The sequence below is a fragment of the Dama dama genome, chromosome 18, assembly GCF_033118175.1.
Source record: "Dama dama isolate Ldn47 chromosome 18, ASM3311817v1, whole genome shotgun sequence".
In the NCBI taxonomy this organism is placed as follows: domain Eukaryota; kingdom Metazoa; phylum Chordata; class Mammalia; order Artiodactyla; family Cervidae; genus Dama; species Dama dama.
In genome coordinates this window covers 75,223,912-75,245,275 of record NC_083698.1, presented here as the reverse complement: position 1 = coordinate 75,245,275, position 21,364 = coordinate 75,223,912, and the positions used below count along the sequence as shown (strand labels likewise).

The window sequence follows — 21,364 nt, the reverse complement described above, 5'->3', positions numbered from 1 at the left end:
GTTTGGCTACACACTTCAGACTAGCTATTACCCTACAGGAATTTACCCACCTTTGCCAATTAAATCTTGTACCCAAAACAATGAGGGATATTACAGTAAAACTGCAAAAGCAGTAATACTGAGAGTTGAGGGGGATACGGAGGGCGAGTCACTTTCTCACACTATTAAAATATTTCCATAAACCACTTCCAGGCTGTATCTTAAGGGAAAAAAAATTAGAAAAGAAGACAATTTATTTTCAAGGATATTCATCACGGTGTTATTTATAATATGGAAAACTAGGTAACAAAATTGAAGTCCATTATCTTACGATGGAATATTGTTATTAAATACAGTGAATCAAGGATTTTAATGAATATAGGAAAGAATTTTACTGAGCACTAAGTACTTTTCTAAGGTGTTACATGCCAGTCCTATGAGGTAAATACTTTTGTACTTCTCATTATACAGATACAAAAAATGAGGTTTATTTATCCAAGAAAACACAGCTAGAAAGAGGCAGAGCCTGCAATGGAATTCATAGTCCACTCACCCACCTGACTACTATGCTTTCAAGTTCTTTAAGGAGTCAAGTTTTTGGAGGACAGGAAGGTGGAAAACAAATATATAATTATTTCCATACATTTTTAAAGTTTTAAAAAACGCACCAAGAGAGCATGACATTTCTATGCAATGTTTTTCCTTTATGGTTCTGTATTTCTCAAGAATTTTAGAGTGCAGAAATAGCTGATTTCTTTCACTCTTGGTTTTAATTCTATCCTAAGTATGACCTTTACAATAATTCTCTAGAGAAGTCCAAGTTAAGTACACATACATTGAAAAATTATCCCATGAGTTTCTCTCCTATAGTCAAATTTTATCTCCTGTAGTCCTGTGGTCTTATTTTAAACTATTTATCCCACCTCTTAAAGCTATAAGTGCTTGCTAGGCTATTTTTCGGAGAAGGCAATGGGAACCCACTCCAGTACTCTTGCCTGGAAAATCCCATGGACGGAGGAGCCTGGTAGGCTGTGGTCCATGGGGTCGCTAAGAGTCAGACACAACTGAGCGACTTCACTTTCACTTTTCACTTTCATGCACTGGAGAAGGAAATGGCAACCCACTCCAGTGTTCTTGCCCGGAGAATCCCAGGGACGGGGAGCCTGGTGAGCTGCCGTCTATGGGATCGCACAGAGTCGGACACGACCGAAGTGACTTAGCAGCAGGCTATTTTTACACATATTAGTAACAGCTTACAATGATATTGGGCTTTATGCAAATTCACTTACTTCAAGTTATAGGACTATTTTTAATTATTTTGTACTATACACAAGCACCTTCCGACAAGCACATCCCTAACATGCCCTAATGTCCCTTCTTGCCAAACCAGCTTTCGCCAGGTCACCCCCTGAAAGGTACAAAAGAAAAGCGCATTAGAAAAAATAAGAGAATTTTAAAAAGGAAAGTGCATTAGAAATGATCATTACTGCCAGGGCTACAACGCACACTCACTGAGCTCGTACTAAAAGCTGGGTCAAAGGCCAAGTGCAAAGGCATCAATCCCATTGGCTGCTCACAGTCTGCCAAGTGTGCAGTCCTGGCACCCCAGTTATTCAGGTAAATACCCTGAGGCTTAATAAGTCTAAACAACCCACTTCAAGCCATCCTTCAGGTAAGTGGCCAAGTCAGCAGGACTTTCTCATCTATCAATATTATAAATGATGATTAACCCCTCCAAAGTGTCTACTACAAAGGCCCTGAAAGCTGAACACTGATTTGCTTGGCATTCCTTTAGAGGTACAGATGAAGATGATCAGTGTTAAAATTATTCCACGCCTTCCTATAAAAGTTATCAGGAAAGGCTACTTTAGTCTGTAATCAAGTGACCCGTTATCCAGTGTCTCCAGATTCTGAAAAGCTATTTATGCAAAGGAATATTTACCACCATCTTTGGGGGGATTGTATTACAGACTTACATGCCAGAAGGCATCTGAATCTTTGGTTTGTGTTCAAGTTAACAATAGCTTCAACAGTTTAAGCTGCATGTAGTTTACGGAAAGGGGCATATGTCCAATAGTTAAAGAAGCATATGGTTTATAGAGAAGAGGGGAAAACTTGCCTTTGGAAGCAGCTTTGCTTGGGTTATTTACCAACAAACGAAAAGTCCTTCATGCAGCCCCAGAGCATACTTCCCCTCCCACAGGCTGGAAAGGAATGCCGAACGAGTCAATAAAACCAGGGTCACAGTGAGCAAGAGACCTTCTCCCCAAGAAAGATGATAATCGAATTATAGCAAATTTCAGAAAGTCTTCTCTCTTTTCTTAATCAAGAACAAAACCAGACTCCTTCTCAAAATGCACTATTAAGAATTGTAACTGTTCCTAAATGTGCCAGGTAGATTTTCATCCATGCAATATTAAAACTAACAAGCATCTTTTCAATTTCTTTTAATGATGAGGTGTGCAATAAAAATGCAGCAGTGCTTCGTTTAGGCAAAGGAGCTGGAGCAAAAAGTACCAAAATAAATAAATAATAAACTTACATGGGCCACTTACCAAAAATAAAAGCATTTAATTCAATCTTTTACAGGAGGCACACGCAGCATTCTGAAAGCAAAAAGAAATTCTCATAACGCAAACCTCTACTTAAAAATCACTGCCAGGGGCTGGAACCAGGGCAGAGTGTTATTTCTTTTTCAATTTATTTTTTAATGTTTGGATATTAATGACATCAAGTGCCATATCGTATATATAATAAGGCAGCTTGGTATAATAAAAGGAGTTAGAAAACCTAAGGACCAGACTTGCCTCCAGTGCTTTATCGGTGTGTGACCCTGAGTAACTTATAAAATATACCAGATTGTCAGTTGCCTCACTTTAACAGGCAGACAATAAAACTTGCCCTGCTTACTTGCCAGCATTTCCTGAGGGTTAAACAAAATATGATAAGGATCTTTATAAATTATGGCATTTATGAATGCCAGGTACCAGCACTAATTTCCTCATTATCTGTTTAATAATCGTGCAAAGCAGGACGGTGGGATGCAAGTGGGTTGAGAGGTAGTGGCTGAGTTTCCAAGGCTGATTCTATTGCTGCATCGGTTGAACTTCAGGCAAAGTCACAGAATTTCTCTGGGCTGCTGCATCCCCTTATATAAAATAAGCCATCACCAATCTACTCCACCCAACTTTTCACAGATTCCCAGGGGAAAAGATGGGATTATACAGAAAAAACTAAGGGAACAAACCGCTATGCATATTCACCAAGAGCCAGGCTAGATGTCTTGGGAGCAAATAATTGCTGCTTCACGACCCGAAAGAGAATCCAAGTTAATGACTTATAATTTAACTGGCCATCTCTTTCACCTACTTTTTAAATGTATCTTGGATCAGGCCCATAAACAACATTTAGAAAGTATGCCTACTTGAAATTTGCATAGAAAATATCAATCTCTTCTCTATTCGGTTTGCTACAATGACTTGAGATACTTGAATCTTCCCAAGAAATCCATGTGCTGTTTCTCCATGAGCAACATTTACTAAAAATGATCAGGCAAATTCTCCTAGGATGACTGTTGGCATCTTACACCCACTTCCTGTTTTGTTTCTGTATGGCCAGTGTACTCAGACTGGATTATACAGTTTTCAAAGGCTGAAAAAAATCAAAAGAAGAAGAATGTTTCATGACACATGAAAAGTATGTAAAGTTCAAATTTCTGTGTCCATGAATAAAGTCTTATGGGAACCCAGCCAGGGTTATTCATTTTCATATTGTCTATGGCTGCTTTCTCCTTATAAGAGCAGAGTTGGGTATGACAGAAACCAAAGAGCCCTTGCAAATTCTAAAATATTTACTAGCTAGTCCTTCCCAGAAAAAGTGTGCCATCCCCTGATTTAGCCAGCTTGGGGACACCCATCAGTGAACTATGATGCACACCTGGGAAATACATACCAACAATAGCAGCACCATTCAAAACACTAGTAGTGAGTTTTCCAAACCTTAAGGTGGGTACTAACATCATCCTTCATTTACAGATGAAGGAAACTTGCTTAGAAAAGTGAAGTTCCCCAAAGTCACAAGTCAGTGAGTTGGCAATCAAATTAGTTCCCTATAATTCTAAACCTGACCATTTATACAGTGAGGAAAGGTAGATTTTGTCCTTTCTCATAAGCTGAAAGATAGAAAACATTTGCTGACTGTCTCCTCTCTCCGTGTTAAATAATGAATTTTAAATATACAATCTGAGATGTGTGTGATTAAAGATCAGTCTCCTTATCCAGCTTGAGGTATGTCTGCAGTTGTCTGAGTTCTGTTCTTTTCAAAACAAAGAAGTACATATTGGTCAAACGTGTCACACTCTCCTGGCAGTTGAAGGTGACAGAGGCCATTTCCCACATCAAGCTACTCAATGTGCCTTTTTTAAATACAAGAGAAGGTACCTTCTGCCGAACCAGATATAATCCACAATGATCTGTTTTTGAAGGCAGGACAACCCAGACTGGCATGTATCAATATTTTTGTTAATAAGAGTAGAGGAGAAACCTGCAAGCATTCAGTCTTGAGATTTCCTGTTCCCACCACATTAGGACTCTCCTGACCAAAAGGCAAAAGCGGGGACTTCTCTGGTGGCCCAGTGGCTAAGACACCATGCTCCCAGTGCAAGAAGTCCAGGTTCGATCCCTGGTCAGGGAACTAGATCCCATAACTAAGAGTTCACATACTACAACTAAAGATCCTGCATGCTGCAACTAAGACCTGACATAACCAAATAAATAAACAAAAATAAATAGCTTTTAAAAAGGCAAAAGCAAGTTTAGTCAGGGTTCCGAGAGACTGTTTCTGCAACCTGCATGAAGAATTGCATCCAGGAGGTTTAGGGCTGACCGAGTCAACACAAAGAATGCAAACTGGTCAAGATCAGCCATTATTCACACTGGATGCATGTGGATGAACCCACGGCTAAGTCCCCATCCTTGACACAGGGTTGGTGAAGTGGACCAATGAACAGTTGAGTCAGTGTCGGGGGAGGCTACTGAATAGGAAAGGGAGTTTCTTTAGCTGTTGGATGTGGGCACATAGATCAGGCAGACATTCTTAAAGGAGGTTTGGACAAGATCCGGTTTGAGAAAGTCTTAGCTGAGTCTCCTCTGCACTTCAGACTTCCAAAGATCCTGGTCAACCTCCCCCTAACCCCTCAGGGATACATTCAACTCAACAGCACAGTATTAATCATGACTCTGAGACTCCAAAATCTTGCACCTTGGGTTTAAAGGCAACTGTGTGGTTTTTGTTTGTTTCTTTTTGCACTTTTCTTACTTTTTTTAATTCACATCTTGCTGACACAAGTGGAAATTCCAATTTCTTGGCAGAAAAACCTGACGTTTCCTGCCAAGCCATTCAGATAAAAATTCTTCCATCCTCCTTTCATGGCTGGGTCCAGCTCTACTAAAGCCCTCAAGAAGAGTTGGAGGAAACAGCAACCACGACACATAATCCAGGCATTTTTATTGTGCTTGACAATTTTATTAATTCTATTGGGTCTCTTTAGTCTATTCTATCATTTGTAAGGAAAGGAAAAAAATTCTCCTATGGTCCAGCTAGCAAATGTAACATCCCCTCTATGAAGTGAACGCATCTCACAGTTTATTCAACAGAATGTTAGCAACCACTGCAATGTCAAGCCAGAGAGAAGTGGCCTCTCCTGGGCTCTCAAGCAGCCAGCCTCACAGAGCAAGGAAGGTCATTTTTATTTGTCTACCTTCCTATGCATTATTGGCTCTGGACTTCTAGGGAGGCATGGTCCATAAAAGGAAGAAGGAAGCAATTTTTTTTTATATTTTCAAACTAATCTTCAAAGCTACACCACCAATCTGTCCAATAACAGCAATATTCACAAATTTCAGATCTGCCATCCAAACACCAATTCTATGCAATACTGACCTCTTTCTATAAGAGGTAGCCATAGTCTTCCTCGCCAAGGGCTTCATAAATTACTCTGAATAAAACCAAGACAGGTGTGTATCTCTGTGCACTTGCCTGTCCTCTCATTCTGCTCCTTGTCTCCCCACACCAGAGCGCTCTACCAGCTCAGCCCTCACTGTCACACCCCTCCCAGGGCCATCAAGGAGTGCTCATCCTCATCACCAGCTTGTCTTTGCCACATAACTGCCTCTATCTTATTCAACTTTTCTCTAACAATGTTTTTGTTGGACCCAACACCACCTCCATCCAATACACCATCTCTCTTCTCTATCTATCATACCACTGAGCAAATTCTGAACTCTCCTGACCCCAGTGTCTCTCTCTCTCTCTCTCTCTCTCTCTCTCTTTTTTTTTTTGGATGTGGACCATTTTTAAAGTCTTTAATTTGTCACAATATTGCTTCTGTTGTGTGTGTGTTCTGGTTTTTTGGTCATGAGGCATGTGGGATCTTAGCTCCCGGACCAGGGATCGAACCCACATCCCCTGCACTGGAAGGTGAAGTCTTAACCACTGGACTTCCAGGGAAGTCTCCTCAGTGTCTCTTTTTCTTGACCTTCTGTGGCTTGCACTTGACTCCTGAATTGTCTGTAAGGTTTCCAAGAACTGTCCTTTGGCCAATTTAATGGCTTCCTCTCTGCACTGACACTTCAACACTATATCTTCCATTCACTCTTTCAAGCAAACTTTGTGTACCTGTCTTTTTCTATTCTTTAAGTTTGAATGTGAACCTGTTTACAAAACAGAAACAGATTCACAAACATAGAAAACAAATCTATGGTTACCAAATGGGAAAGGAGAGGGGAAGGATACATTAGAAGCTTGAGATTAACAGATACATAGTACTATAAATAAAACAGATAAAAAAGAAGAACCAGTACAGAGCATAAGAAATTATATTCAATATCTTACAATAATCTATAATGGAAAAAAATCTGAAAAAATAATTAAAACTTATTAAACATAATTTTATAAACTTAATTAAATTAAAAATTAAAACTTATTGCAACATTTATATGTTATATATATATGCATATAACTGAATCACTTTGCTATACACCTGAAACCAACACAATATTGTAAAATCAACTATACTTCAAATAAATAAATAAATTCGAATGACTCCAAAATGTGACTATTCCAGGACTTTGTAAATTCATTTAATGGGCCTACCTAGATGAACCTGAAATGCATTGTGGGGTGAAACATCAAAGTAAGTGTAAAAAGGTAAGTTCTAATTGAATAGCATAAACAGAAAATAATCATTAAAAAGTCCTATTCAAAACTTTGTAGTGTTAGTGTATGTAAAGTGGTGTTTTAATATGGTTATATACTGCCATGTTACAATGCATTTAAGAAATCTAAAAAAAGTTTAGATTAGTCAATGAAACTCTACATTCTAGGAGCAGTTTTATTAGTGCAAGAGAAAGCAATAATGAAAAGATGAAGGAATTAAAACTTATTCACAGACTGCAGTTCCTGAAAGATACAGTAATCAGTAGAAAATTTTTGGTTTTAGCACAACCCTACTATAGAAACCACAGAAACCACCAAAAGTTTTCATAAAATACTTGCTCATCCAATTTGAACTATCTTGCTATGTGTTCTATTTGAAGGTTTTATAAGTTAAAATAACTTGCAAAAGTATCAAGGATTTCATGGGGGCTAGGAGGACTTTTATTTAATTACTTTAAAAAATATCCCCTCAGAAATACATATTCCTAAAACTCAAATACAGAATCATTTTTCCACATAAACACTGGAAAATGAGAAAACAGAGGTCATGAAATAGCTTAATTTCAATGTCCAGGTCATGAAGATATAAAATGTATCTTATATGATGCTATACAATGCTAATAAAATGCTATACAATGTATCATGTCATTAAATCAAAACACACTGTTAGTACATGATGGGGTGGGGTGGAGTGGAGAGGGGGACAGGAGGTGGGGGGGGGGGGGGTGGTCTCCTTCCCTACTTATGCCAGGCCGAGGCTTAGGCTCATTGAAATCTAGTTACTGGTGATACCAAGTCTTGAACTTCTTTTGCGTTCTGCCCAGCTGACTGCAGAAAAAAACACCTAAAAGGCTACTTTAGAAGAGAACAAGTAGAGTCAGTAAAATTACTGAGCAGCCTAACATTCTGAAAAACTCAATCAAAAAAGGAAAACCCAGTCTTACAAAGAAACTTCAAACCACAGAAGAAAATACAAAGAACTAGGAAACAGAAACTTTGTGAATCCTAAAATTGCATGTGAAAAGAAAGAAAGTGAAGTCACTCAGTCCAACTCTTTGCAACCCCATGGACTGTAGCCTACCAGGCTCCTCCATCCATGGGACTTTCCAGGCAAGAGTACTGGAAGGGGTTGCTGTTTCCTTCTCCAGGGGATCTTCCTGACCCAGGGATCGAACCCGGGTCTCCCGCATTGTAGGCAGATGCTTTACCATCTGAGCCACCAGGGAAGTCGCCATATTCAATCCTAATTTCAAAAGTGCAAAAGTAAACTTTTCAGGGATTTCTGAAAACTGAAGCAATGTTAAAAGCCCTGGTAATCCTCACTCCAATGTTTAAAGATCTTTTAGAAACACCTGTCGCTTCTCTGCTCACAAACCTTGCAGGAAATTCAAGTTTCTACACAACCAACCCCAAACTTTCTGGGCTCCGAATGAGAGAAACCACCTTCAAGCCTCTCCTTGCCCATCCTCTGAGGCTATTCCACTCTCCACCCAATGACTATAGGGCATTTCTCACACTTTTCTATGATAAGCTATTTACTTGTACATCTCTAGCACTAGAAGGTAAGTTCCTTGAGAGCAGAGGCTCTCTTCTGCCTAGCATACCATAGACACTAAAGCATCATTCTAGGGAGGAATAAATAATTGAATAAATGGGGTGGGACTTGCAGGTAGTGTCTTATAGTGATGTTTCCAGGACTGGCAGTAGCAGCATCTCTCTGATTAGAATCAAGCCCCAGGGGAAAGGACACCGGGGCGTCCATGTGGGCCCTGACAGCAGGATCTCAAGAAACAAGATGCCCAAAGTGAAAACACAGCTCCAAACCAGGGTGGGGTGACGAACACGGGAGTGAACAACAGAGAAGGGTCACCTATGGCAGCCTTTGGCCAGGCGTTGGTTCTGACTTTTAAGCCCCCGTTTACTGTTGCTGGGCTTCCCTGGTGGCCCAAATGGTAAAGAATCTGCCTGCAATGCAGGAGACCTGTGTTCATTCCCTGGGTTGGGAAGATCCCCTGGAGAAGGGAATGGCAAACCACCCCAGAATTCTTGCCTGGAGAATCCCATGGGCAGAGGAGCCTGGTGGGTTACAGTTCATGGGGTCACAAAGGGTCAGACACGACTAACTTTCATCTTCACTTTTTTTTTAACTGTCACTAGATTATCAATTAAGAGTATTATCTTGCTATTCATCAATTTAAGAATAGTGTCCTCTAGTGGCAGATAAAACACTGAGGACACTAAAGCAAGGAGAATGAAAATAAGCAAACAGACAAAAGGGCAAGAAAAACCGGGCATGAACTGCCCTCTCACAGACGTGGTTGAGATTTTTGAAGCGTTCAATATTCATTTCACAGGAGTTTCTGTGGAGATGAACATTTAGTCACATAGATGAGAGAGATACAAAGTGATTCATAGTTTATAGAGATACCAATAAAATTGGAAAGACACCAATAAACATTTGGCCCGCCTTGAGACGATGAATCACAAGGTTAGACAGGTTTTGGAAAGTATTGATGACTATACATAAAATTGATGGGTTGAAGAATAACAAAAACAAATTGAGAGGCTTCCCTGGTGGCTCAGATGGTAAAGCGTCTGCCTGCAATGCAGGAGACCTGGGTTCGATCCCTGGGTTGGGAAGATCCCCTGGAGAAGGAAATGGCAACCCACTCCAGTATTCTTGCCTGGAGAAACCCATGGACAGAGGAGCCTGGTGGGCTACAGTCCACGGGGTCTCGAAGAGTCGGACACTACTGAGCAACTTCACTTCACTTCACTTCACTTCAGGAATTCCCTGGCAGTTCAGTGGTAAGGACCCCGCACTTCCAAACTAAGATCCTGCATGCCAAGTGGCATGGCCAAGATATAAACAAAAATAATAATAAAGAAATTGAACAATGGTTTTAAAAAAAAAAGGAATTTAACCTTTCTCCATACATTCAGATAAATAAAAGGTGGGAGAGAGACAGCAAGTGAAAGGTGGGGGAAATAAAGTAACTCTGCCAATTCCTTAAAAGGATAGGCCATTTTTATGTAGCACATGGAGTTATTTTTTTTTTTAATTCTCAGCCTTTCATCTTACTCTGGTAGGACTGCATTTGCCACAGGCTGATAAGTGAATATGGCAGAACTTCAAAACTCATGTCAGCCAAAGAATCTAGAGAGAGAAAAAAAAAAAAAAAATCAGACATAAAGCTGGTAAAAGGCAGCTATAAATTTTTTTTAATGCCTTTTATTTAATTCTACCAGAAGATCACACAGCAGTGTGATCTTGATTTGGGACATCTCAACCTCAACTCGTGCACGCACATGGCCTCCATCCAATTTCTTGCCCCAAAGATGTGGTTTTCATTAAACTAGTAAACCAAGGAAGGTTGTTTGTAAGACCAATACATTAAAAAAACGCTTTCCTCTTAAGACAATTTGAACCTTCCATTTACTAGAATGAGTCAAGAACTGATGAAGAAGAAAATAACAGGATGGAAAATGTAATGCTACACAGAGAGATGAGAACCCAGGCTGAAGCCAACAGTCATTATCCGCAATTTATATCAGCATCTTGTTAACAGAACTTCATTACTCGCATCCTTACTAAAAGGGTGACTACAAGAAAAGACAAAACAGAAAAACATTCATTTCAAGTCCATGCTGTTCTGTACTTGGCTCAAGAGAGGTAGGTGAAGAAGACAAAAGAAGGATGTGGACCCATGAAAGTTTGTTAAAATGTCAGCTCTACTCCCGACACCAAGTGTGCTGAAACAGAAGTACTAGAATATATACAGAACCACCATTTGTAACCAAACATTCACAACTGCCAGTGCCCAGCAGCAGTAGGAAGAATTCATAAATGGGGGCACATTCACCACAAAACAAGGTGAATGAACACCCAAAACTACACGACATGTGAATGAATCCTGTAAATATAATGTAGAGCAAGAAAAGAGAAGCCAAGTAACATATCTGTAAAGTACAAAAACAGCTACAACCAGTCCATGCTGATAAGTCAGATATGGAGGCTCTAAGATGCTGGAGACCATCTGTTTTGAGGGTTTGGTGCCGGTTTTACAAATACGTTTGGTTTGTGAAAATCATTGAACTGTATAATTTATGATATAAGCACTTTTCTACATGCATGTTTCTTTCAGGAAAATGTGGTTAAGTATCAGTTCTAAAAACTTCCAGACAGTTCCTAAATGTTCTCTTCTTCAGGTTTGTCTCTTGCACTCCCATCCACAAGTGCTCTTACCTTTCTTAAATATGAAACTTGCAGCTGTGTATTTTATGTAGCTTAATGCAAATGTATTCAAATGTCTGCCAGATATTAAAAAACATTACTCGAGAACAGTATGGAGGTTCCTTAAAAAACTAAACATAGAGTTACCACATGATTCTGCAATCCCACTCCTGGGCATATATCCAGAGAAAACCATAATTCAAAGATCCAGGCACCCAGCGCTCACTGTGGCACCATTTACAATAGCCAAGGCATGGAAGCAACCTAAATGTCCATCAGCAGTGGAACAGGTAGAGAGGATATAGATAGACAGACAAATGGAATACTACTCAGCCATAAAAACGAAATAATGTCATTTGCAAAGTGGATGGACCTAGAGATTATCATGTTAAATAAGTCAGAGGAAGACAAATATCATATGACATCACCTACATATGGAATCTAAAAAAATCATACAAATGAACTTATTTACAAAACAGAAATAGACTCACAAACAGAAAACAAACTTATGGCTACAAAAGGGGATAGCAGAGTGGGGGAAATAAATTAGGAGTCTGGGAATTAACATATACATGCTACTATATATAAAATAGGTAAACAACAAGATCCTACCATACAGCACAGGGAATTATACTCAGTATCTTAAAATGACCTATAATGGAAACGAATCTGAAAAAGTGTGTGTGTGTGTGTGTGTGTGTGTGTGTGTGTAATTGAACCACTTTGCTGTATACTTGAAACACACTATGGCAAATTAACTAAATTTCAATTCAAAAATTTTTAATGTTACTCTATAACAAAAAGAACTCCCAAAATGAGGAGAGGAGTGTGGAACTGATATGAAAAGGCAATTCACTGAAGAAGAGATTTAAGTGTGCAATTAGAAAGTGAAAACTAGTTTCTTTTATTTCATTATTATAATGAAAAAAGTAAAAATTGAAATATAGTAGTGCTTTATAGTTTCGCCTTGACATCAAATCAGGAAAGGCTGAGTGTCCATAAAGGCTGAGTAAAAGAGAAAACATTATCCTCGGTGTGTAAAAGTAGTACATGCTGTATACACACATCTCTGTACATCAGTGTGGTGCCCTGTGACACATCTGAAATATGTGTCCACTTAACCAAATCCTGCTCTTTTTGGATGCGTACCCAAAGGAGTAATTTAGGTTCCAGGCAAAGATGTAGCTACAAGGATGTTCACTGAAACATGATTTATAGGACAAGAGGCTTCCCCTGGTGGCTCTGCCAGTAAAGAATCTGTCTATAATCCAGGAGACCTGGGTTGGACCCTTGGGTCAGGAAAATCCCATGGAGAAGGGAATGTTTACCCACTCCAGTATTCTTGCCTGAAGAATTCCATGGACAGTGGAGACTGGTGAGCTACAGTCCATGGGGTCACAAACAGTCAGACATGGCTAAGCCAGTTTCACTTTCACTTTTCAAAGTTCCACAACGACCACAGTAGGAGATTAAAAATATCCACAAAGCAAAGAGCAAAAGAGCTGGGAGCAGAGAGGGTAGAAGTGTATAAAAGAGTATTAGCAGTGGTGGAAAAAAAAAAAAAAGAGTATTAGCAGTGGTGGTTATTGTTGAAAAGTCGATGATGAGAGTTTTTAAATTCTCTATTTTCTAATTCTTTTCTAAAATTAAAAAAAAAAAAGTTTTATGGCTGAGTAATCCTCCACTGTATGTATGTGCCACATCTCCCTTATCCATTCCACAGAAGGGGTGGCAATGAATTGGGAGACTGGGATTGACATATATACACTATTGATACTATGCATAAAATAGATAATTAATGAGCATCTACTGTATCGCTCAAGGAACTCAACTCAAGGCACTGTGGTGACCTAAATGAGAAGGAAATCTAAAAAATGGAATATATGTATACTATGGCTGATTCACTTTGCTGTACAGTAGAAAGTAACACAACATTGTAAAGCAACTATATTCCAATAAAAATTTTTTTTAATGTTTTAAAAGAATGTTTAATTTAGAAATAAATGTGTCTTTGCAGAGCTGTTTCAAGCTTAAATATTATAGTCCCAGTGCAATTTCTTAGATATAGTTCTCATGTACAGTGCTTATTGGCCCTTTAAGAAAGCCTTTGGTCTTTCTGAAATACAAGTTAATGGTAAAGAAAAGAAATGCCAGAACTCTCCCTGCAATTGCCACCATCAAGTATTTGCTTGGGCATTTCTCTTCTTTGCTAAATCCCCCTTGGGGGTGGGAAGGAGGTATTAGACATTCTGTGAGTTCATGCCCAGTTTAACCCTCACTCCCCAGACAAAATATAACCTGTGAGGATTCATTTGTTTCTCTTCCCTGCAGCAACGACTCAGTTGACTCAGCACACAGCTATTTATTAATCATACTATGTGCAATCGCACAGTTCTATAAAAGCCACAATGTCTTCCATAGCCAACTCACACCATTTCCCAGCTCTCCTGACCCTGTAGCTCTGGGCATTGTATTAACAGTTCTCTCTGCCCTGCTTTTCACCTTTGCTCCTATTAAGTGTCAGACTGCATTGATTGCAAAATTTTCAAAGATGGTTCAGAAGTCTGGATGAGATGCAATTTCACGGACTTTTCTATGGTAGAAATAATTGTGCTATGGGTGTCAGTAAGTGGCACATTTTTGTCTTCAGTAAGGGGCAGAACCTTCCTCCTAAGTGAAAACTTCAAGACATTGAAAATCCTTTCCTATGAGGAGAACTGAGAAGGAGAGAGTGAGTCCAAGTACTTAAGGAATAAAATAGGATGCTTTCCAACTCCTCTGTCACCATGTTGAAGCCCTGTGATAAACACATGTGTGTAGAAAAAAAAGACTAGAAGAAATATACTAAAATGTTCATTTTTCCCATATCTGAGTCATGGTAAGGATGAATTTTGTTTTCTTTATCTATGTTTTCAATATTTTCTGCATTAAGTACTGATTTGTTATTAGAAAGCTATAATTATGTGCCACAGGACACAAAGGGCTTCCCAGGTGGCGCAATTGGTAAAGAACCTGCGGGCCAATGCAGGAGAAATAAGAGATGCAGGTTCAATCCCTGGGTTGGAAAGATACACTGGAGGAGGTCATGGCAACCCACTCCAGTATTTTTGCCTGGAGAATCCCAGGGACAAAGGAGTCTGGAGGGCTACAGTCCATGGGGTCACAAAGAGTCAGACAAAACTGAGCGATTTAGCCCGCATGGGACATAAAAAGTGTAATGAGATAAAGAACAGAGAAGTGGGGATCAAGGGCCCTGGAATTTGGGGCTTCTCACAAACACACAAGTTTTACACAGTTTCCAAAGCTTTCTTCCAAAGGCATTCCTTCTAAGGGTATGCAGAAAACATGTGCCATTTATTATCCATGTTGACGGTGAAGATACAGGGGAAACTAAAGAAAGGACCAAAGATTGGGACATGATCTGGTTTCATTGTTTCTACCAAAAATTCTCTCTTACATTTTAATGCTTTTCTGGCAGGGAGGGTGGGTGAGAAGGATGTATTTTCCACCCATAAAAGTTGAACAGACTGTGCCCTCACACTGACTCTAAGAATGAAACCATGTGAATTGCTCCAAACATGGAGGGGAGTGTATTTCTGCAGGATTCACACATGCTGCTTCAGTTCAAAGATCTCACTTCGGCCAGCTCCCCTGCCTGCCTCCTCTGCCTGTGGGAGAGGAGAGGGAGAAGGATCATGGCAGTCACCATGGCGTGTCCCCAGAGATGGAGAGTTTGGGAGGCTGGAATTTCTACCAACCAGCAGAATTAGATGGTAAAATGAAAAAGTATTGAACATTTAATAGGATGAAGGGAGGAAATAGTCTCAAAATCATCACACATCCAGGTAAATGTATGAGTTGCACCCATTCTTGATGTCCCTTCCTTGGTCACAACCTTAAAGGCTCTGTATCTAAGCAGTGTGTGCAGTGGAGACGAACGGCACTGAGACATCCCAGCTCTCCCAGTCCATCCTCTGACCTGGCCTTCCCACAAGCTGCCCAGGAAGAAAGGAAGAGCCTCCAGTGGCAGACCTGAGATCTTCTCTGGAGTAGAGCCAACACAAACCATCATCTACTGTTAATGCCTTATATTTTTATTTTGCATGTTGCAGTGGGTAGATGTCCCAGAGATGCTCGTGAAATGTCAGGCTCACCTGGAGAAAATGGAGCCCTTCATGAGCACCAGGCTGGGCTCAGGAGCTGCCATGGACAGACACACAGGCAAGAACTGTTTTAAAGAAATCAGTTGAAAAGTCTGAGACACACTGAGAGCTTTGCTCTCTCTTTCCTTCCATCACATCCTAAGCAACTTGAAGTTACTTACTTCTTTTTTTTAAATATTTTTAATTTATTTTAAAATATTTATTTATTTTGACTGTGCTGGGTCTTAGTTGCAGCTTGTGGGATCGAACCTGAGTCCCCCGCATTGGGAGCACAGTTTTACCCACTGGACCACCAGGGAAGTCCCAAAGTTACTTACTTCTAAGGCTCAAGTCTGGCTCTCATTTCTGAAAAGGGATGTCTAAAATTGCACTCGTATTGCTTAGTCTCTGCAATCAATCCAGAGTAATGAATGAATGAGCATCCTGCACGGAGCTGGGTAATGAATTTGCAGTCTGTTTGCTTTTACAGAAAGCTGCCCATTTATTCTGATTTAGAAGCAAATAGACATTATCATAGTCTCCTACCTTTCACCCCCGTATTTTCCAGTTCTCCTTCCCTTTCCTCACTTGCATCCCCACATGGGCCTGCCAAAAGACTGGCTTCTCTTATAATCAAAAAGGATTTTCTGAGTCACTGATTCCCCCAAAGCAGAAAAACCTTCAGGAATTCTTTAGAAACATCAATAAAAATATAGCCAATGACCCTCAGGAAGGGTTAGTGTTTCCTCCAGTGTGGAAGTGACCCAAGGGAGGCAAGGAAGAAAAGTGATGGTTGTGAGAACCTAAGGACTAAAGAAGAATATGTTCATTTCATTTTGGTTCTTATAACTTTATATTCAGGGTCATTATATACTGGATACAGGGCTTCTCAGATGGTCCAGTGGTAAAGAATCCACCCGCCAATGCAGGAGCTGCAGAAAACGTCAGTTCGATCCCTGGGTAAGGAAGATCCCCTGGAGGAGGAAATGACAACCCACTCCAGTATTCTTGCCTGGCAAATCCCATAGACAGAGGAGCCTGGTGGGCTATAGTCCATAGGAATTGCAAAGAGTTGGACACAAATGAGTGATTAAGCACACACACATACTGGACACACATTTGACCAGTGCCTCATGGCTTCTATTTCTAAGACATACTGAAGGATTATAGAAATCTTGGCCCACTATGTTAATTCTGCAAAAACATCTTAATTTTGCATTTCTTCTTAAGGACAAAAAGACAATGTAAAGTATTGCCTTATAGTATTGAACTGAAAAAATTAAATGTAGAATAGTTTCTTATATTCTATGGGATAAAAGGCTTACAAATATGCACAAGGAATTAGTAGGATATAATATAAAATATGAGCTTCCCTGGTGGCTCAGATGGTAAAGCGTCTGCCTGCAATGCAGGAGATCCGGGTTCGATCCCTGGGTTGGGAAGATCTCCTGGAGGAGGAAATGGCAACCCGCTGCAGTATTCTTGCCTGGAGAACCCCACGGATGGAGGAGCCTGGTAGGCTACAGTCCATGGGGTCGCAAAGAGTCGGACACGACTGAGTGACTTTACTTTACTTTCACTTTCAATATAAAATATAAATCTTCTAATTGTTCAAAAACTTCACATAGCAATTTTATCAAATTTAAAATAAATTTAGGGTGTGCATCACCTGTTATTATCTGGGCAACTAGTTATTCTTTTCCATCTGACTTAGTCCATCTAAATCACATAACCTCCCCCACTCCCAATAATACACACGGAGATTTCTTTGGATGGCTCTTCTCCATGAGAAATGGAGAACTGACACTCAAATTCTGATTTTCTGGCTCTGATTTACTCGGTACTCTGGTTCAAAATGGGCTTCCCTGGTGGCTTAGTTGGTAAAGAATACACCCGCAAAGCAAGAAACCCCGGTTTGACTCCTGGGTTGGAAAGATGCCCTGGAGAAGGGATAGGCTTCCCATTCCAGTATTCTTGTGCTTTCCTGGTGACTCAGATGAAAAAGAATCTGCCTGCAACGTGGGAGACCTGGAGTCGATCCCTGGGTTGGGAAGACCCCCTGGAGGAGGGCATGGCAGCCCACTCCAGTATTCTTGCCTGGAAAATCCCACGGACAGAGGAGCCTGGTGGGCTACAGGCCATGGGGTCGCAGAGAGTTGGACACGACTGAGCAAGACTAAGTATAGCACAGCCCTGGCTCAAAACTGGGTCTAGCGATGTCAGCGTTGTTCGTCACAACTTCTTTCAGCTGAATTCTCCTTCCGGCCAACCCCAGGGACTTGGCCAGCTTCACCCTCAATGCCTATTTATTCACTTCCTCCCCTTGAAACGTTAAAAGCGTCCTGTCGTTAACCAGCTGGTTAGAGCTGAGCAAATCCTCCTAAATCAGCCCTTTGCCGGGGCAGACGACCTGGGAGTTCATGGTGGCTCTTTGCTGACACAGAACAACTAAAGCACAATTTGGTTCACAAAGGAACCTTTGCGTGTTTGCAGGCCTCCTCTTTCATCTGCAGGTTCAGAGTGCGTTTTTGATGAACTGTGCTCATCAGCCACCCCCCAGGGCCGCACAGAGGGTGAGAGCACAGGCCCGGAGTCCGGCTGCCAGGGTTCAAGTCCCAGCCGTCACTACCCTCGGCGCACGAGTGATCTCCCCAGCGCCGTTTCCTCATCTGCAAAGTGTGATGATGGCAGTGGGCTTGCCGTGAATGAAGAAACGCCTGTGAGAAGTGATCTCCAGATGTCAGCGCTCTGCCCAACCTCTCCCCCCAGGCTAACAGACTGTCTGTAGACACCTCGGAGAGCTGTCCTGCCTGATTCATGTAACGGAAGCCTGCTGCCTGAGAGTCACACCTTATGCAAACTTTCAAGTCCATGAAGATCTAAGCAAGACCTTGAGAAACTAGCTGATCAAAACCTATTACTCAGCCATAAAATTGAGGAAAATAATGTCACTTGCAGCAACATGGATGGACCCAGAGATTATTATACTGAGTGAAGTAAGTCAGACAGAGAAAGATGAATATCATATGGCATGGCTTATACGTGCAATCTAAAAAAAAATGATACAAATGAACTCATAGACAAAAGAGAAACAGACCCACAGACACAGAAAACAAACCTTTGGTTACCAAGGAGGAAAGCGGGGAGAGAGATAAATTAGGAGGATGGGATTAACATATACACACTACTATATATAAAATAACCAACAAGGATGTACTGTATAGCAGAGGGAACTATACTCATTATTTTGTAATAACCTATAATGGAAAAGCATCTAAAAAAGAATATAGATATATATAGATAGATAAATAAGTGAATCACTTTGCTGTGTTAATGCAACATTGTAAATCAGCTATACTTCAATAAAAATAAAAACACACCTCATATGTGATGTTCCACCCACCTGTGTGTCTGTAATCAAGGGACAGATACGCATTTGTGTGTGTGTGTGATACATGTTTTTAAGCGCTGCCATGAGCCAGTGATGTTGGCAGAAAGGAGCTCTCTGGACCAGTTACTCAGAAATGCTCACTTGCCATACCTCAGTCCAGCTCTGTGAGCTGAGGAAACAAAGTTCACCCTTTTGGGCCTCAGTCTATTCATAAATGAAGTGACAGCAGCCTCCTTCATACAACATGTGGCCAGGGAGTGAGTTAAGTTCTACCAACTGATACAGAAAAGCAAATACTCTGCAAGAGTAAGTGGATTCCAATTCGCACACTAAGATGACTAATAACGTAAACGGCAATATCATAAGCTATTGAGTGTCAAGCTGTGCAAACCCTTCAGATCTTTGATTCCCTTAAATCCTCACCACAATCTTATCATTCCCATTTCCCAATGAGAAAACCAAAGCTGGGGGCGGGGGGAAGTTCCCCAAGGTCACACAGCAATCAAACAAAGCCTGGGTCTGTCGAATCTCAGAACACACACTCTGGACAGTACAAGCCCCAGAACCTTCCTCTTAACTGCAGCAGTTTGAATTTGTCAATGACCTCAAGTCTCAGACAGAGTGGTGGAGAAGGATGGGCACACAGGCTAGCCAGCCAGGTCATCAAATCAGGCGTGGTGACCAACAAGGAGACAGGTGCCCTGGGCAGCCTAACACGAAATCTTATTTCAACTGCATTTAACATTTACTCAAACTGCATTAGTTATACCCCCACAGAAGCTGGTGCTGACCCAAAGGTGGCCTCAAAGATTCACCAAGGTACCAGAAGGGAGCTGCGCTCTAAGCAGAGGCACAAAGAAGGCCCCTTCTACTGCTGTGTATACTCCTCTGAGCCAAGGTCCTAAAAAATACTGTTTAGGTCCATAGATCACACAAAATCCCTCATGAAAACAGATCTGTCAGCTGGGTTTTCTAACGATTCTCGTCCACCCCACCCAGGATCAACATCAGTCCTTGGGGCCAAGAATCCTGAGAATATCTACCCTCCTCCACCCCACAAACACATGTGATTTTCTCCTCTCTCTCTTTCTGAAACTCTCTAGGTACTTGGCCCAGTTTGCCCCTCAAAAACTCCTCAGTTGGTGGAAAGAAACAGAACAAGATAGGAATTCATGGCCACAGATGTCTAAAGCGACACAAGTCCACTGGTCATGCAAATGGCAGACAACCAGCCCCACCTGAACTCCGCTGGGACGAATGCTTCTTCACCTCTCATGGGTCTAAGACAACCTACTTCTCCATTCCTTGGCCACTGAGCAAAATAAAAGGTCCAAAACTCAGTTCAGCAAGGAATTCCTCCAAGGAACTCCCTCCTGGGTCTTGCCTCCCGCTCTTCCCTGGGCTCGTATTGAAGGTGGATTACAGATCACTGCATCTTCCAGTTGCCTGGAGAGGGCTGGAGAAGCAGACGAGGTCGGGGCGTCCAGGAAGAACAGAGAGGTTCTGCCCTCTGCCCTCAGCACTCTAAAACCTCATCCCCCAATCACAAGGCATCAGCCAAGCTATGTGAAAGCAGACACTACAGTAAGGAGATGCTCTGGTTTATTCACTCACCCCAGTCCAGTTCGCCTGTGTGCTGAGCCCCCACCGGCTGCTTTAAAAAAAAAAAAAAATATATATATATATATATATATATTTATTTATTCTATTCTCCACTTTTCATTTCTTGAGCTCAAGTCAGAAGACCAAAGTAAGTTTGGCAAATGAATCCCCCAAAATACTTTGTCACCTGCTGTATTTGGAATACTTTTTATTGCTATACTGAATGTCATATCAACCTGCTCTAGACTGAAAAAAGAAGCACATTGATATGAAAGTTGCTTGAACTGTGAATTCTCTAGGATACTTGCAACCATCCTGGTCCAAATGAAGGCAATGTCCCGTGCTTGGAAATGCAAATGACTTTTATTTAAACTGAAACCACTACTTAAAACTGCATTTAGAGTAAAAACTCTTTTGTTTATAAAAATCATAAGGAGTAGTTCTAGGTTAACAGGACCAGATTTGACTTTGGATTTTATTCTTTCAATAAACAGAAGAGAATGGAGGGGAAAAAAATCAGGTTTTTTTTTTTTTCTACTTCAGCATGTCTTTTAAAGAATAAGGATGGTCTTCTATAGAACTGCAATACCATTATTATACCAAAACCCAGTAATAATACAATAATTATATCTAGTATACATCCATATTCAAAATATGGTGCACACAGACAGCTGATGAGACAGGCTTGATCCTTCCCCCTGGCCTTCCCAAGGTGCAAAAAGTCCAAGAACACATGTAGCAGACAGCAGCGCTAGGATGGGAACTCAGTCTGATCCCAAGTCTCTGGTCCATGATCTCCAC

The 21,364-nt window shown here is 40.9% G+C and overlaps 1 protein-coding gene and 1 non-coding gene across 5 annotated transcripts in view; one reads left to right on the top strand and one right to left on the bottom strand.

The window, feature by feature from the left end:
- GLI3 (GLI family zinc finger 3) overlaps nucleotides 1-21,364 on the bottom strand; it is a 302,150-nt gene that overhangs the window by 216,453 nt on the left and 64,333 nt on the right. For 2 of the 4 annotated variants that reach the window (XM_061165650.1, XM_061165651.1), the window contains exon 3: nucleotides 10,277-10,351. The exons of 1 other annotated variant lie outside the window; for it this stretch is intronic. In XM_061165650.1, the coding sequence (XP_061021633.1) occupies nucleotides 10,277-10,351 (75 nt within the window). Of the gene's footprint in view, nucleotides 1-2,534; nucleotides 2,586-10,276; nucleotides 10,352-21,364 lie in introns of all 4 variants that reach the window. One more of the 4 variants, XM_061165653.1, reaches the window with a different exon arrangement.
- On the top strand, nucleotides 16,941-17,012 carry TRNAC-GCA (transfer RNA cysteine (anticodon GCA)). The gene has a single exon. It is a non-coding gene; the product is annotated as a tRNA-Cys (tRNA).